Source organism: Alligator sinensis, unplaced genomic scaffold (assembly GCF_000455745.1).
Source record: "Alligator sinensis unplaced genomic scaffold, ASM45574v1 scaffold505_1, whole genome shotgun sequence".
In the NCBI taxonomy this organism is placed as follows: domain Eukaryota; kingdom Metazoa; phylum Chordata; order Crocodylia; family Alligatoridae; genus Alligator; species Alligator sinensis.
In genome coordinates, this window is record NW_005841940.1 from 3,164,447 (window position 1) to 3,182,439 (window position 17,993).

At 47.1% G+C, this 17,993-nt stretch overlaps 2 protein-coding genes across 2 annotated transcripts; one reads left to right on the forward strand and one right to left on the reverse strand.

Moving 5' to 3' along the window:
- Positions 1–1,226: 1,226 nt before the first annotated feature.
- Positions 1,227–4,956, forward strand: CHCHD10 (coiled-coil-helix-coiled-coil-helix domain containing 10). Its single transcript, XM_006019899.3, has 4 exons — positions 1,227–1,384; positions 1,957–2,170; positions 3,977–4,124; positions 4,724–4,956. The coding sequence occupies exons 1-4, from the start codon at positions 1,335–1,337 to the stop codon at positions 4,741–4,743; spliced, it is 432 nt and encodes a 143-aa protein (XP_006019961.1). The 5' UTR covers positions 1,227–1,334; the 3' UTR covers positions 4,744–4,956.
- Positions 4,957–8,846: 3,890 nt separating this feature from the next.
- Positions 8,847–13,871, reverse strand: CUNH22orf15 (chromosome unknown C22orf15 homolog). Its single transcript, XM_006019900.3, has 5 exons — positions 13,802–13,871; positions 11,914–12,000; positions 11,043–11,168; positions 9,742–9,816; positions 8,847–9,148 (listed from the first exon to the last, which is right to left on the reverse strand). The coding sequence occupies exons 1-5, from the start codon at positions 13,824–13,826 to the stop codon at positions 8,979–8,981; spliced, it is 483 nt and encodes a 160-aa protein (XP_006019962.1). The 5' UTR covers positions 13,827–13,871; the 3' UTR covers positions 8,847–8,978.
- Positions 13,872–17,993: the final 4,122 nt, after the last annotated feature.

A 17,993-nucleotide genomic window follows, 5' to 3' on the forward strand; every position in this document is an offset into this window, starting at 1 on the left:
TTTTAAATTATTCTTGGGGAGACTTCCATATCACTGTAAATACCCTTTTCTTAGCAATTTGGTTAAAAGGCCTTAGGCTTTGATGTCTCGGAATTCAGGATATTTGCTTTCTTTGTAAAAAACTTCTAAAGATACAATTTAAATTAAGACTTTAAGTGAAGTCAAGACATTTCGCACGTAGCTCCGAAACAATGAGCTAGATAAGGAGATAAATCCTATCTTCTTCCTGAAACTGGCTAATGGGCAACCTTTACAAACATTCAAACTATTTCATTCAATATGACAAGACTTACGACACAATTGGTTCCTGAGAACCGAGTCTTAAGTTGAAACGTTGCAACTCGAAACCGATTTTCCCATAAGAAACAATGTTATAAATGGGGGGGTTGGTTCCTGAACCAAGGCCTGATACCCTATTTTCACCAAAAATAACCCAGAACTTTGTACTCAATCAATTACAGATGAGTAATATAGCTACATTAAAGTATTTATATTGTAAATAGCAATCATATTGATTTGGAAGGACTTCTTTGAGGTGACTTGACTGGACTTTCTGAAGGGCTCCTGGTTGGACTTTCTGAAGGGTTGTTGGCTGGAGTCTTGTCTGTTTTCTTAAAGAAAGCGTCCAAGCAAGCCTTGTAAAGTCGAAACTGACATCAGAAAGTTGAAACAGGGTGTCATTTTATAAACCTTGTAAGTGTCAAAGGTTGCAACTCGAAACGTGGTAAGTCGAGGGCTGCCTGTATTTAGTTGGTCTAATAAAAGATACTGGATTTACCCAAATAACCTCGTCTTCCCATGTCCTTAGATCCACACGGCCACAACCTCCCCTCCCCCCCTGCACACACACACACACAGGTGCACGCACTCTACTCTCACTCTCTGCACAGGCCCCTGCCACACACAGACCCCCCCCCAATTTAATGACAAGATGGAGATTACAAGTAAGGGGGGGAGCTGACGGAGGGCCCAGCCGTGTCCGCGCCCCGCCCCGCCCCGCTCCGCGCGCACCAGGGCACGGACACAACCACTCCGTTGCTCCCCGCGCGGGACTGGGCAGGGGGGCGGGGCCCGTCTCCCGTAGCAACAGGCAGAGCCCGGCGCGGCTTCCGGAAGGTGCTCGAAGGTCAAACACCAGCGGCAGCGGACACAGGGCAGCGCCGCGCCTGCGCAGAGAGGCCGCCAACTGCTGGCAGCGCTGAAGGCAGCGGCGTCCGCAGCTGGGACTGAGCAGGCGTGCACACGCTGCGCATGCCCAGTGCGGGCCAGCCGCGCGCCACGTGAGGGAGTGACAGTCGGTGCGCTCAAGGAGAGTCGGACGCCGCGGCTCAGCCATGCCGAGGGGCAGCAGGAGCAGGGCCGCGGCCCGGTCGGCCGCACCCAGGTAGGGGCGAGGGGCACGCGTGGGGCTTGCCCGTGCCTGTGGGGCTGTGTCCTGCCCTGCCCCCGCCCTGGCCCCCCAGCGGCTGCTCCAGGGGGGCGGGGGCATTACCCCTTGAATGCGCCCCGTTGTGTCCCCTGGGTGCCCGCCCGCCCGCCGTGTGCGCCTCCGCCCCGGAGCGTCGGTTGGAAGTGGGAAGGCCGCCCTGTCCTGTCCCCTCCGGGGCCACTTGCGAAAGCTGCGTTGCTCGTGGGCCCGCGACGGGATGCGTGCCTGGCTTCCTGGGCTGGCAGCTCTCGAGGCGTAATGACGACGCGCGGGATGGATGTGTGCTGTCACCTGCTCGGCCGGCTGGGTCCTTGCTCCGCCAGCTGCTGACCTGGCTGTGGCTCTGTCCGGATGCGTCTCGCAGCAGCTCTCGGTCTCGCCCTGCGTGGAGCGGGCCTCGGGGCGCGGTGGGAGGGCCGGCTCGTGGGTTGCGGAGCTCCCCTGGCAGCTGTGTCTCATGTGACGGTCTTACTTTTTTAATTGTCAACCTCTTTCTTCCCACCCTCTCTTTCTCTTGTACTCGACAGCGCGGCTCCCTCTGCTCAGCCACCCGCTCATGCCCCACCTTCAGCTGTTGGGGCCCCGGCCCAGCCTCAGCAGCCTGGCTTGATGGCCCAGATGGCTACCACTGCTGCGGGGGTTGCTGTAGGGTCCGCGGTGGGCCACGTGGTTGGCAGTGCTCTCACCGGGGCATTCAGTGGAGATAGCTCTGAGCCAGCAAAACCAGCTAGTACCACCCAGGTAAGGCTGCTTTGATGTTCCTTAGAAAATTATCTTTAGGGATTTGGGGGGGGTCTAGGAGGCAGGGGTGGTTGTCTGAGGCTGGGGCAGGTTTTTAAGACCCCAAAAGTGAAACCAAGGCCCACCTCAAGACCTGTTGATGGTCAGGACTCTTCTAATTGTGGGGTGTGTGTAGTGTTTCTGTACGTACCAGGGTAAGCCTAGCGAGAGAGCACATGATATAAAGTACCCTTGGTGGGGAAGGAAAATACAGCGTGCCTTAAGTCCTACAAACACCTCCCCTGCAACATTGCTGGACTTGAAACGGGGATCTCCTGAACTCTAGCAGAGTGCTGCTTGCAACTTAACGTGATGCCTTTGTTCTATAGTAGAAATGACTTTAATTTTTTCTAAGTCTGAAACAAGCAAGTGTAGGTATCTTGAAACTAACTTTCCAATTCTGAAAGTTGAACTTGGCTTTAAAAAGCAGTTGAAACTAGCTTGTGTTTTCTGTTCCTTATAGCTGGACAAGGTGACCCTTGGCTTGGCTGGGGTACAAGATCAGTTTCCCTTTTCATTAGGTTTAACAGAGATTCTCCAGCTGCTGCTTAATTGAAGCAAATAACCATCCTAAGCCCACAGAGTCCCAGGCATGTTCTCTCTTCTCAGGTTCCTACACTTGTGGGACTGGAATATGCTAGATTTTGGCCCTTGCAGCTTTGAGGAAGGGCAAACAAATGACTGCAGTACCCCATATTTTCTTGAATTGGCCTCAAGTCCAAACCGGAAGGCAAGAGCTCTGATTCTAATCCTGGCCTCGGCAATGCTCTTTCTGGCGGCATTGAGCTGTTCTGCCTCTATTGTGCCATGTATGAAATGGAAGCTGTGGTAATACTGACATCTTGCTGGTGTGTTGAGGTGTATACAGACCTTGTGGAGATGGAAACACACAAGGACTTGGTTTCTTTTAGCTTAGAAGGAATCTCTTCTATGGGTCACGTAGAATAGAAATCATTAACACAGTGCAGCTTGGTGTATGACTATTAGATAAAGCAGAATGTGTCCTGAAGATTAGCTAAATCTTAAAGTGCTGGGCAGGCAGGCTGTGATCCTGTTGCTGTATATGTAACCTTGGAATCACCTTTTAAAAGACTTTACCTGCAATGCTGCATACTCTTAAGGATGTATCAGTCCTATTCAGCTATTTCCTCAGTGGCCCATGATGGCTGTTGTTGGAGATGTTGATGCCTAATTTTCTCTGTGAAGCAAGGAGGCGATGACATATATTTGACCTCTCCGGAGCCTTTAACAATGCCTTTCTCTTGTAGCAATTAAGTGTTGCAAATAGGGATTATGGCCCACTTGCCCTTGAAATTGAACAAATAAACAGCAGTTCCTGGCCCAGTTAGATGCAAGCTGCAGGACCAAAGTCAAGTAGCTTTAAAATTCCAACTGTTCCACAGGAACTCGGTGTGACTCAACTTCATGGTAGAGCTGGCATTGTAGGGCTCTGAGCTGTAGGTAACTTAAATTGCTCAGTATTGGTGTTCCTATACAAAGGATATGTTGTCAGAACAGCTTGTATAGAAAGGACAGTGACTATGGTATGGGGAAACATTTGTTGTAGGTGTTACCTTTTGTTTGATTTTTACACTGATGCAGTTTAGGACCATAACTCTGAAAACCATGCAAGACGAGTCTCAGTTCAGAGTTCATGCATGCTTTTGGCAAGCAAATAGAGAAAATACAAGCAGAATATGTTTGCTTGTTGTCTTGGTGGTTCAACTCCCTAAAATGATGGGGTGCCTTTCTTCCTGGTGTTCATAGGAGACACGACAGCCTGTATACCAGCAGCCGCAGTATGGACCTTGCCACTATGAGATGAAGCAGTTCCTGGAATGTGCTACCAATCAGACTGACCTGACCCTGTGTGAGGGCTTCAATGAGGCACTTAAGCAATGCAAATATAACAGTGGTGAGTGTTATTCCAGGCTTGGCCTTGGGGTGTCAAGATGACTGGAAAGAAGTGTTTAGAGGCAGCAGGGTCCCCTGTTTAGGAGGGGCAGGGAAGCTTGGAACAGCAGCCTGCCTGTTGTTGCTCTGAAGAAAGGTGACAGTACAGATCTGGAAGAGGCTGCTGTTTCTCTCCCTTCCATAGTGCCCTAGAAGTCTAGCGCCTCTGCTGTTCCCACAGCATAATCTTCTCTTACGGGATCAGGGATTTTGGAGAGGGCAGGTGGGATGCCCCGATTCTGATCTGTGGTGAATGCAATGACTGATGTAAATGGTGCCCTTGGGGAACCTCTCCAGGGACAGGATTCCCAACTACATGGCTCCTTTGGAGAGCCTACTGCTTCGTCCAAACATGCCAGCCACTTCCTTTTGTCCCTTATTCATTTGCCAAAGGGAGATTTCCCTGTCCTGGAGCCATGTATTAAAATAAAATAATTGGTGACGCACAGTCAGAATAGTACTATGTGCTTGCATGTTTCTGCCAGCCATGAGGAACTAGTTCTGTTCTTCCTAATGCTGAACTCTGATTTTTGTCTTGTTTTAACCTTCTCCCACTTGTAGGCGTTGCTTCCCTCTTGTGAAGAAATCCAGCTCTAATGAAGGGAAAACAAGAAGCTGCAGTAGAGCCATGAACCAGAGGGGATGGAAAGAAGTGCTTGTCTGGCCTGTCAGAGGAACTCTTAGTATTAGTTTGCTTCTAGACTAGTAGAAAAGGAGAACAATGATTGGCATTCTGTGGGACTTTTGGAATGCAGATATGAAAATAAAAGGGATGCATTTATTTTAATCTGTAACTAGTTTGTATGTGTTTTTTTCTTTTTATTTCAACTTTAGCTTCACTTATGTAAGGGGAAGGGTTGCTCAATTAAGTTACCCAAGCTGCTTTTTACCCCAAGTCTCACCTCTGCTTATATGGGATAGAAATTTCCCTTGATTCTTGCACCCTTGCAACCACAGCACATGAACTGTAACTTGGAAATTAACTTTGCCTGAGTGACTCAGCAAAACCAAGCCAAGGCTAGGCCTAGGCTTCCCTGGGTGCATAGACTGTCCCTATTGTACTATTGTTGGCTTGGAAGGCTAGAGCAGAGAGAATCCTGATGATAACCTTGCCCTGCAAGTGCTCCAGCAACCTGGATTCTTGTAAATCTCTGTCCTCTCAGCACACAGACATGAAGAGGGGACACACGGTATGGAAAAGAAAATGACCTACTCGGTGCATGACTTGTAATACAGCAGTCTGTTCTTATTTTATATCTTACTGGCTTATGTAACATGCTGAAAGTCATTAGCACTGGATTAAGTTCACTGGTATCATCTGCAGCTTCATCCTTACATCAGGGATGAGAGGCCTCATTTGCAACTTAATGAAATACATTAGACAAGCTGGAAACATTGTGCAAAGCCCTGACTTTAGCAGAAGACCAACACCAATACTTTGTTGGCTTTGTAATAATTGGTTACCTTGCACAATCAAAGCTAACACGGAGGTAACAGCCAGAGGGGTCAGCTGGAGATCTCTTGCTAGCAGCACAGCAGGCAAAGAATAAAAACAAAATATTTTTTTCTTTATGGAAGCAAAAGGTCCATTTAAATTCAGGCTGTAGTTGCCACAGCTCTCAACTGCTTCTGGTCAATATTAGACAACAGTGTCTCTTCCTATTTCTTGTTTGTGTTCGTGAGGAAGGCACTGAAACTCTTCCACCTTCCCCCTCTGCCTCTCCCCTTCTAGGAAAAACATGAATTTTGCCTAGAAGGAAGTGGGTATTGTAGATCTCTTCAAATTTTCATGATGTTAATGTTTGGCAGTAGTTGGTGTCTCCTGGACTGTGTATGGGCTAGAGCATGGGGTGGGCAAAATGAGGGCTGGATGTGGCCTGCCAGGCCATTGCATCTGGCCCGCAGGGCCCCTAAAAATTTAGAAAATTAATATTTATCTGCCCCTGCCTGCCTGTCATGTGGCCCTGTGGCTTGCCAAAACTCAGTAAGTGGCCTTCCACCCAAAATAATTGCCTGCCTCTGGCTTAGAGCCAGGTTGTCTTGTGCTATGTCCAGGCAAAGACGGCTAAGGAAAAGCTAGTCGCAAAAGGCAGTGTGTACAACCAGAGAGAGATTCTGATCTTGGCTTCAGCTGTGTTAATTTCAGGTAAGTAAGTGTCAGAGCTATGCCAAATTTTTCCAGTATGAACTAGATCAAAATTGGACTAACAGTTTATATGTGGACTAGACCATCTGTGAAAGAAACTTTCCTCCTGAGTCAAATTACATATGGCAAATTCTCTTGACAAATTTTGTTGTATTGTGGATAGATGTAGGATTCTATAAAATGGGTTTTGTTTTGTTAGTCTGGAAAATATTTTTTTTAGACACTGCTGTGCTTAATCAGTTGCTGTTGGTCTGGTTTATTATAATCTTTCATAGATTTCATAGACATCAGGGCTGGAAGGGACCTCGGAAGATCATCGAGTCCAGCCCCCTGCCCAAAGGGCAGGAAGTCAGCTGGGGTCATAGGATCCCAGCAAGATAAGCATCCAGTTTGCTCTTGAAGGTGTTTAATGAAGGCGCTTGAACCACCTCCGGTGGCAGGCTGTTCCAGACCTTGGGGGCTCAGACAGTAAAGAAATTCTTCCTTATGTCCAGCCTGAAACGATCTTGAAGTAATTTGTGACCATTCGACCTCGTCATCCCTTGGGGCGCTCTGGTGAACAAACGTTCCCCCAGATGCTGGTGGTCACCCCTGTGCTGGTGGTCACCCCTGATCTTGATCACAGCTATACAATGGCAACCTGTTCCTGACTGGTGTTGGAGATGTTGAGAGCCTTTCTGCAAAGGCTGGTCATAATACTAATATGCTGTGCAAAAAAGACATTGAGTTTCCTTTTTTTGGATCCAACTTGCTCAGTTCATGGGACCTTGCAATAGAGAGAGAGAACGTGTCTTGCAGTTGAGTTCAAAAGTCAGGTGGAGTGTCTCCTATATTGTGCATCGTCAAGAAATAAGATGTGTATATATATATTTTTTACTAGAATGTAAATGATACTTTGGATTAATTGGGAGAGCCGCCCCCCCGACCCCATAATCAATTTTCATAGATTTCATAGACATTAGGGCTGGAAGGGACCTCGGAAGATCATCGAGTCCAGCCCCCTGCCCAAAGGGCAGGAAGTCAGCTGGGGTCATAGGATCCCAGCAAGATAAGCATCCAGTTTGCTCTTGAAGGTGTTCAATGAAGGCGCTTGAACCACCTCCGGTGGCAGGCTGTTCTGGACCTTTGGGGCTCGGACAGTAAAGAAATTCTTCCTTATGTCCAGCCTGAAACGGTCTTGTAGGAGTTTATGACCATTCGACCTAGTCATCATCCCTTGGGGTGCTCTGGTGAACAAACGTTCCCCCAGATACTGGTGGTCACCCCTGATAAACTTATAGGTGGCCATCAGGTCACCCCTGAGCCTGCGCTTTTCCAGGCTAAAGAGCCCCAGGGCTCTCAGCCTGTCATCGTAGGGTCTGCTTCCCTGACCTCTGATCATGCGCGTGGCTCTTCTCTGGACTCTCTCAAGCTTCTCCACATCCTTTTTGAATTGTGGAGCCCAAAACTGGAAGCAGTACTCCAGCTGTGGCCTCACTAAGGCCGAGTACAGGGGACGAACGACGTCCCGGGACTTACTTGAGAAGCATCTATGGATGCAAGCCAGCGTTTTGGTCGCTTTACTAGCCGCCGCATCGCATTGCAGGCTCATGTTCATCTTGTGGTCAATGATGACCCCCAAGTCTCTTTCTTCGTCCAGGTCAGCCTGGATCACCTGCCTGTCTTCTGGTGTGGATGCTTTGCCCCAAAGTTTGGTGTCATCGGCGAACTTGGCCAGTCCGCTTCTGACTCCAGTGTCCACATCATTAATGAAGATGTTGAACAGTATGGGTCCAAGGACAGAGCCTTGGGGGACCCCGCTGGTCACAGGACACCATGATGAGTGACTTCCATCAATTACTACCCTCTGGGTCCGACCACGGAGCCAATTTTCCAGCCAGTGGATCGTGGAGGACCCAAGGCGACAATTGGCCAGTTTCTCCAAGAGGTGATCATGGGATACCAGATCGAAGGCTTTTTTTGAGTCAAGATATATGACATCAATCTCTTCTCCCTTGTCCAGGTGATAGGTCACCTGGTCGTAGAAGGAAATGAGATTGGCCAAGCAAGAATTTTGCTCTCTCTTAGATGTTTACTTGTGACAGCAGCAAAGTAAAACAATGGAGTTGGCACCAAACATTGCATTTTAAGAGTTTGAATTGCTCTGATTTGAAAGAGAAGAGCCGGGTTTCAGATTACAAGAGAAATATGTTGGTTTAGTATACATCAGTTCTATGTACTCTCACAGATCAGAAAACCTTTATCTCTTTTTACTGGGGATAGTTAAAATATGCTACTCTTTGTAAAACATGCTTCATTTCAGATTAAATGTCTCTTGTTTCAGTGCATTCTGTAGCAAAGGCTATAGATGTGGCCCCTTCTTGCAGAAGGAACCTGCTCCATCATAATACTAAATCTTTTTTTTTTTTCTTAGTATTAGCTTCTGTTCCACTGGATGGCAGTTGAGGCTCAAAGTTCAGTGGTTCAGAGGACAGTGTGATGCTGGACACTTTAAGGAGGTTCCAAGGTGTTTCTAGCTGTGATGAGGATGTCGTGTGGGGCTGATGAGCTTTCACCTCTAACTCTGCAGGCTGACTCTGCTCACCAACAGTACTTCACTTTCTTCCTGCATAGGGTCTCTTCCAAATGCGATGAGACTGCCCCAGCCCTTGTTCCTGCAGGGAACATAGCTTATCTGTGTGTCCCTGGTACAGCAGAGCCCTTCTTACTCTGTGGGGTGCTTCTGAACCTGGCTGGGGAGGCCACAAGGGGTTCCTTGAGGGGTCGAATCTTTCTCTGTATAGAACTCTTCCTCCCGCTGTCTTTCAGCTGAGGGTTCACTGACAACTTGTGCAGTCGTTCTGTGAAGCAGACCAGGAAACACCTGCATTACTTCCTTTTCGTTCTCCTCTCCACAAACCAAGGATTCTGCCAGCTAGCCCTCACCCACTGCCTGTAGCCTAAGAGCCTAAGGGCAAGGTATGAAGGCAGAAGTTCCTGAGTTTTCTAATCTCACTTTTGACCCTTTCTCCTCCTCTATTTTGGCATAAAACATTTCCTCCTTTCTTCTCCGTTATCCCACACATGCAGTGGGCTTCATGACTTATCCACCTGCAGGTAGTACATGATTGTCTACAGTAATCAATATAGTATCATTATGGATAGGAAATACTTTCTGATTTACACTAGATGCATTTTGGCTCTTCAGTCCCTGCTCTCTCTTTCACTGGAATTCTTGTTTTATTATCCAGAATAATAGCCACTTCTACCCAGATCAGATGCTGAAAAGCTGCACTAAACAAAGTTAAGAGCAAATTTTGCAAAAGCTTTGTGAAAGGCAAAAAGTGGTATGATGGCCAAGACAGAGGGACAGCGACTTTCTTGAAAGAAGCTGATGTTCTAAGTCTCCCTCTTTGGGTCTCTAGGCTCCCATTCCTGTTATCCCAGTTCTTACCTGGTAGCTCAGGGTGGTATTTTCCCAGGTTTTCCAGCAAGGATTCATAGTAGATAGGTTCAGAATGATCTCCTCCTGCCAATAAGTTGGGATAATCAAATTAGCCTGTTTCTCATCAGAAAGACAGAGATGGGATTAAAGACTCATTAACTGAGACATGCACTAAATAACTCCAAGGAAGTGCTGTCATCTCAGTATGTAATGTTTAAACTGTGGCATCTGGTCTCCAGTTTGGTAAGTCATGAGATGTACCTGCTACATGGGACTCTTATCTCCCTGCATTAAACTTTGCTGACTGGACTCAAGATTTTTTTTCCTTGTACCTTCTGTCCCTTGGGAATTCCTTACTGGGATGATTTCTGTGGTTTAACTTCGTTCATGAACCCAAATCCCATGGAATAAAGGGATGGAGATCCCTTCTTAATAGGGGCATGTTGCCTGAATGGAGGCACAGCGGCATTGCTGCAGAGGGGCTTGGTTAGTGACTTACAGTAGGCCTGTGCAAATATGGAAGTATTTGATTCAGATTTGGATTCGGCTGACAGTGATTCGATTTGGATCACTGTCCTGAATCAATTTGGCCGAATCAGCTTCGGAAAATTCGGTGCTGATTCGGAGAGATTTGTCGATTCGGCCATAGACTATAATGGGGAACCGCTGAAATACCTATAACTTTGTCATTTCTGGCTGATTTGGATAAAAATTGCAAGGATGGTAGCCCCTTCTGAGGGCATGAGGCCTGCCAAGTTTCAAGGAGGTAGGTGCAGGGATTTAACTGTCAGAGAAAACATAGCTTTCTTTTTAGAAAGCGTGGGGAAAAAAACCAAGAACAAATATAAATTGAAAGAAATGGATTGGATAGGGATAAGTACAGGGATTCTAGTTCGTAAGCTATATCCAATCCTTTCCAAGAGCAGAAAGTAGCAGGAGACTGATTAGGTAGGAAGCCAAGCCAGCGAGGTAGGTGGGAGGAACGCAAAGCCAGCCCAGTCTTTTTTCTAGCCGCTGTTGCTCGAGCAGAAGCAGCTCACAAAAGGCACAGAAAGCCTGCAGACAGAGGCTTGTACGCTGTTTCTACGTCCCACCCCCAGAGCACTGTGATTGGATGGGGACTCAGGGAAAGACCTCTTCTCAGTTTCTTTTCGCCTCAAAACTTGCCTTCCGAAACTCTGAATCTTTTTGAATCGATTCAGAGGTTTTCTTTCTTCTTCTCCTGATTCGATGGAGATTCGGCCTTCAAATCGGGCCGAATCTTCTCCGAATCAAATTGCAGACCAAAGCTTTGCAAACCCCTAACTTACGGATTACTCTGATGAGGATATAGCACTGCCTTTCCTGGAGGTATTTACTGGCCAGTTCAGATGCAGGATTTTCCACCTCACTCAGGTTCATCAGGATCCCTGCTTCATCCAGAAGGTCAATGCAATCTGGAGAGAGAGAGACTAAATCAAGGGTGTAGCCGTGTTGGTCTTCTGGCTTCCTTGCATGCCTACCAGGCTCTGGCTTCTTTACTATTCATTCCATCCAGGAAAAGCACACACCAACTGCAGGTGCTTCCTCAGCCTGATGAAGGGTTTTTAAACTGGAAAGCTTGCTAAGAAGAAAATGTCCAACTATTTAGTTGGTCTAATAAATAATATCAGATTTACCCAGACTGAATCAAGGAACTTCCATGTACCTGCAGGTGTAAAATTTATACAGATTTAATTCAACACTTTATCTATGCAGCAAACAACCGTGGCCTGGGGCTGCTTCTGTTTCACAGAGCTGCTCAGATTGTGTCCCCTGTGAGTCACTTGCCTGAGAAAGGTGGAATTTAGTTTCTACTTCTTGCATGGGATGCTTACACCAGCACATGCCATGTCAACATTTTTATTTTAAAAGATTAAAAAGCCCAGCAAGTCATTACTGTCTAGTTTGTCTATTGGTTAGTAAAGGACTTGGGACAACACAGGGTGTTATCCTTAGAGTGGGTTCAAGATGGATGGGGCTTTGAGGGAGAGGCCTCTTCAAGTGACAGGATGGAATGACCTCAGCTGCTCCCTTTTTTGCTACTTCTTTAATCCCCTTTTGACTCATCTTTCACTCTTCTGCCTGCTCCTCTAAGAGCAGTGAAGGCTGCCCCTCAGCAGGTGCCCTCTGCTTCTGTGTTGGAGGAGGTAGGCCTGGTACCTTCTGGCCTGCACTGGCACTTCCTCTTCAGGTGCGCGGTGAGGTTCAGGATCCGGCAGTGCAAATTGAAAATTGCTTGGCAATCAGCTGTGAAGAAGGGAAAGGGAGTTGAAACAGGCAGACAGTTGCCCCAAGCCCAGGGAGCTGTTCAGCTGAGCATAGAGCAACAGCTGGTAGTTCAAGTATAAAGGAGAGAGAGACATTGTCTGCTGAATTGGGGGATTGGGCAAACACAAGGGAGGGTCATTTTACAGCACAAAGGAATGCACTAGCTGGACTGGGAGCTACAGACATGTGCTTCTCCTTCCTTTGTCCTTGGAGCTCAAAAACACTCCAAACTGGAATGCATCCAAAGTATTTTGGTGGCTTTGGCAGCAGGTTTGCTGCTTCCTAAGAGGCCTATATATTCTTTTGAAATTTATTTTAAAAAAAGGGAAAAATAAAGAAGGAAATTCAGGTCTCTGATCCTCCTTTTCTGCAAACTTATTTCAAGCACAGATGAAATGAGTTTGGGAGCCTCTGCTTAATCACCAGTGGATATATTGTCTTGTAGGCAAATATCATCTTATTTAGTGTGATGGGAAAGGCTCAGGTACATGAATTTCAGGGGCAGTAACACTAGTAGTTCTCTGAGGAGGGGGCCAAGAAATAGGAGGGCAGAAGGAGCCACAGTTTAGGACTCTTTGGCAGAGATAACTGAGGGCTTAAAGAGTTTGAATAGCAGAGCTGCAAATTAGTACATTTCCTTAATCTAGAAGATATTTGGGGGAGCCCCTACAGTGTAGCCTAGCTAGCTGGGGCAGTCTGTAGTAGCTCTCTACAGTGGAAAATTGTCTCTTACTATTACTTCCAATGAACTGTATTACAGTTTGTGGACTCTGGATCCTTGACTTGTGGGTCAAGTTACCAAAGAGTGCGGTGGCAGTGCTTGTATAATACCTGCTCAGGATATCCCAGGCGCACAGCAGAGCGTGTCAGCCCTTCATTTTAAAAGCCTTCAAAACATTACACTATCTTAACCATCATTAAATATCACTTTCTAAAGGTAGCCATTCCCACACCATGCCAGCTATTCAGGACAGACTGCACTACGGGCAGGAGGTGCAGTCACCTGGCTGCTGGAGCTCAGAGTTTTGGGTTCTGGCTCACAGAAACCTCCCTTGTCTGGAGTTTTAGAGGTATGAAGGGGGGAAAGAAGACCAAGGTGTTACTGTAGAAGTTATCAGACATGACACTCACAAAGCTATTGCAAACAGTTGCCTGTTCTACATGGCCACTTTTCTGAAGGTCCAGGCTCACACGTTCAATAGCAGAGATCCCTTCACCCTCCTCGATTGAATAGGGATAGTGAAAAGCATAAGACTGTGGTTTTCATATAGTGTTTTTGTTCAATCACTTCCAAATGCTCCACAGCCTGAAAACACAGAACAGAGTCTGCAACGAGCACTGTCTCAGAAGGATGGGAGGAAAGGTCTTTAATGAACAGGTGGGAATGATTGCAATAGACCCCAGTAACAGCCCCACCCATTGTCTTGTCTCAGGTCTAGCTCTACAAATGATATTAGCTATTAGCTAATTTTTAGATCTGATACAGTAGTTTTTGTTTCTGTTATATCTCTAGGTTTTTTACAAAGGAGGTTAAATAGCCTCTCCCTTTCACAGCTGGGGAAACTGAAATGCAGAGAGCTCACGCACATAGCCAGGGGTCTGCTGACTCCTATTCCCTGCCCAGGAGACACACTATCTTCCAAAGAGCGATCTCCCCTGCTAGGAGAAGGCCGAACAGTGGAAGTGCTGTAAGGTGGTAAGAGAACTGCACAGTACATGGCAAGAAAAGCCAGCTGAGAGACTGAGCCAGACAGACAGAGTCAGGGTCCCCCTCACTTACCTCCATATCTCACCGTGAAGAACATGGCCCAGACCTTCTTCACAGATCTCTTTGCCAGGATCTGTGCTCTTCTCCGCAGCTCAAACCCTTCACTGATTTAAGGTTGAAGTGATCTGGCTACCTACTGTTTTGGGACAGACTTGCTGGCAGTCTTGATGACAGAGAGCCTGTTGTTAAGACGGGTACAATTCAGTAAGGAGGAGGGGTGTGCAGTCCCCTGGCTGAGGCCCTCATTGGCTTCAACAACCAGATTTCCCAGCAACGGGGAAATAACTCCTGTGGCTTCCCAAGCCTCTCAAAGGAGCTGGGCAGGGGGTGGAGCAAGGTCTGTGCTGAAAGGAACAAGCCGAAGCATTTTGTTCCATCATTTTAGCATCACAGCTGGTTTCAGGGATGAGCAGCCAGGGCTATTGCCTGGGGTCAAAGGGACCCTGCTATGCTAAGTTAGTGCAAGATGTCCAATGTGATGGTAGATGAAGGAAGCAGACCACATCTTTGTGTCTGCTCTCATAAGCACGATGTTGGATCTGTCAGCACTATATATCAGTCCTAGGTCTTTGCAGACCACGGCACTGTCCTGTCTGCTCCAGCTCCTGCCTAGGTGACCTGACACTGGAAGCCAGCAGTGCCACAGACCCAGGCTGAGTGCAGAAGAAGGATGTCTGGTTTCTCAGCATATCACGAGTGCCTTCCTGACTCCACTGTCTTTGTTTACTGATGCCAGTAAAGGCCAGTGAAACAGCAATTCCTTCACCAATTAGAGAAGGGGCTGAGCAGCTGACCTGGTGCTGAGGGCAGGCTTGTTCAGTGGGGCAGGGAGGTCCAAGAGACACTGCACTGCATGAGAACTTAGTGGGGGTCTACTCTGAGCTCTGCTACTGTTATGCTGGGTAACCTTGGGCAAATCACTTGGTACCTCAGTGTCTTTATATGCCCAATGAGGATATTCATACTCACATCCGGTGTAAACTGCTTAGAGATTTGTGCATGGAGCATGCTGTATTTGAGCTAGAAACTTGTACTGTAAGCTGGGCACATTGGATATTTGAATGGCAGGGAGGGTAAATCTGGCAAAGCAAGATGACTACAGATTGGTAGTTAGTGTGTCAGGTTAATATTTCCCCCCTCCATTTAAAATGGCAATCATTGCCAAATACATAGCAGGTTGCATCTCCCAAGGAATATCCCACCATCATCAAATGCAAACTTCTTCCCAACCGCCTGTGCAGTCCATCGGCAAAGTGTCATCACTCCCATTTTGCTGAAGTGATGCTGAGGCACAGAGTTACTGGCCAGTGGCCACTTAGGGGTCCCATGGGGGAGCACAGATTAGGATGGAGGAGTTCCTGCACACAGATCTGGTTAATTAGGACTTCTTGTCAGGCTCTTTTTCATTCCATCTGTTCACTGATTTATTCCTCTTGTCGCAATTTTTTCCTACTGAAATGCTAGTGGCCCCTCACCACCCCTCCCATGGGCCTAGTCAGTGTCTTGCTGTTACTGTGGTGCTGTTGTCACGGCAACACACAATTGGAAGAGATCTGAATTGAAATATTACCCTAGATGCAACATTTTCTGCTGCAAACTGTCTCCATAGAGATGGTTGCCAGGCAAGCCGTGAGGTATTCATAGTCTGGTCCCCTGGAACCTTTTAGACAACATGTTTCTGGCGTCACCCCCTTGCAGACTCTTGGTCACTGTATATGCAGGCCGATAGGTCTCAACTTTGGGTTTGAAATGTTTTCAGGTCCGTGTGTTAGGGGCGGGTTTGGGTATGTTGAGAGTCTGGATGCAAAAACCCATGTTATGGCCAAGCCCGCTTGCTTTCAGACTGAGCATCAGCGATGGTGAAACAGGCAGAGATGATGGAGACACCGCATCTTGCCAAGCATCCTCTTAGGGGCTATTACAAGCCTCGATATGGTGGGCAGCATGCTTGTAAAACAGGAGTGTTGATTAGGGATATCATAGACCTACATAACTTATCCTAGGACCAGGAACAAAGGACAGTTAATTTAAGAGAAGAGACTATATTCATAAAATCGTCTCAACCTCCGACATTAAAATCGAAGGAAATCATGAGCTATAATCACATGTAGCGCACACTGATATCAGCGTCCTCATGAACAACTAATTCACACACACCCCATAAAAGACACACATTTTTCAGCAATTATAACCTAAAAAGCCTGAATTCTGCCTCTACGTTTGTATTAACATTTTAGTGAATGAGACAACTTCCTCTGGTCACAGTGGTTTTCTCAGATGCAGAAGCATAAATCCCCTGAGCCACCACAGGAGGGTAATATCTGTTTATGGTTAAATGAGAGCCTCACGGGCTATGTACAGACACTCAAAAAGGTCGAGGCAGAATCAATTTAAGTTATGCTATTTTCTCTAAGTGGCTTAATGTAGATTGGTAGTGAGCAGAACACACATTCGCCCTTTGCAGGGGTTGCAAATCTAAGACCAGTTTCCTCCATTTTAAACATAGTCTATGTGTGCCAGACTTCTGTTCTGTAGTGGGTGTAGACCAGTTTCTGATCACTTATTCTGGTTAAAGTGTAATGCCTGACCCTAGCAACAGACAGCTGCTTGTGGTGTGATCTGGGCAGTCATCACAGGCAAAGTAGGATTGGTTCTGCATGGTATTTTAATTTGAGGGAACTGGGAGTGCTTCAAGAAGAGGGATTTGTAACTCTGAAGGGGACATGATTTCCACAGAGTTAGCACCAAAGCCCTTGTTCCAGCATGGCACCAGCAAGCAGTGACCTGTGAGGAGTGCTGGATCTCTGATTGAGGTCTTTAGTACCTGTGCTATTAGACAATCTCCCCAATACTTTTTGTAGGAACAGGATTGCTAATGCCTGAATCAGAGTCAAATTTCAGAGGTTTGTATCCTTGCAGGTGTGCCCTCTTCCTGGCCTGTTCCCTTCTGTTCGTGTCCAGGCTCTGTTGCTCCTAGGCTCTCTTACTGGTGTCTCCCCTCTGTTGTCTGGACTGGCCTCCTGTACCTTTGTCTGCTGCCTGTTCTGACTACTTCACCCATTGCTACCCATTATTCTGCTTGTTAGGCTCTTGCATTTATCAGGCACATTTTAACTGTCCACCCAATGGTTAATATTCTGACTTATCTAACTGCTTTGATTTACTGTCTCTTTGGTGAATCTCCTATGCCAGTGTTAGGCAACCAGAATGACGCAGATCAGGTCAGAGGCGGGTAGACAGATGGGTGCTAAGACCTGGCTGCTGCTGCTACTACTTCTCCCCACCACCAAAAAACCCATATCCACAGGATGGATCCAGTTTGTGGGCCATAGATTCCCGACCTCTGCCCTGTACTGACTGCCTCATTCCTCTTTTCACCTGCTTGCCTACAGGAAGGTCTGGTCTCTACTAGGGCTGCGCGAAATTTCGCCAGCTGTTTCGTTTCGATGCTGTTTTGACTCGTTTCATGCTAGAAACAGTGAAATCGAAACGAAACGAAATGAAATGAAGGGCTTCAAGACAGCCTCAAAGTGAAATGAGGCCAGTCAAAATGTTTTGAAAGTTTTGAAGCTGAAGCTGGGCTTGCCTGCAGGGAAACAGAAAGTAAGGGGAGGGGTGGGGAAAGGGCTGCTCTCATGTTGACTGTGTAGCTGGGCAGTGACTGTCATCCTTCCCTGAGGTCCCTTCCAATCCCAGTGCTCTGGGGGAGGGATGGAAAAACTGCATAAAAGGCAGCATTGTTTGAACTGTCTTGCTTTCTGTCACCCATGTCATGAGTTTTGCTTGTTAGCAGCCTGAGGTGCAGTTTCCCAGAAACTCCTGCACCTATCTCCTTGAAACTTGGCAGGCTTCATGCCCTTGGAAGGGGCTACCATCTGTGCAAGTTTCATCTGAATCAGGCAAGAACTGACAAAGTTATAGGCAGTTTTGTGGTCCCCCATTATAGCCTATGGGCAAAACAGTGAAACAGTGTTGAAACGAAATGGAACAGTGGTTTCGAAATGAAATGAAACTCAAAACAAAACAGTGTCCCATTGAAAAGTTGAAATGGAAGTTGAAACGAAACAGTGCTGTTTTGCACAGTCCTAGTCTCTACCTTATCTCCCACCCCGCTCAACCTCGGATGCTTGTGGAGGCCTGGCTCTCACTGCTTCCACAGCTCCCCTGAGTGTAGTGACCTTAGCTACAGCATTATCCCATCATG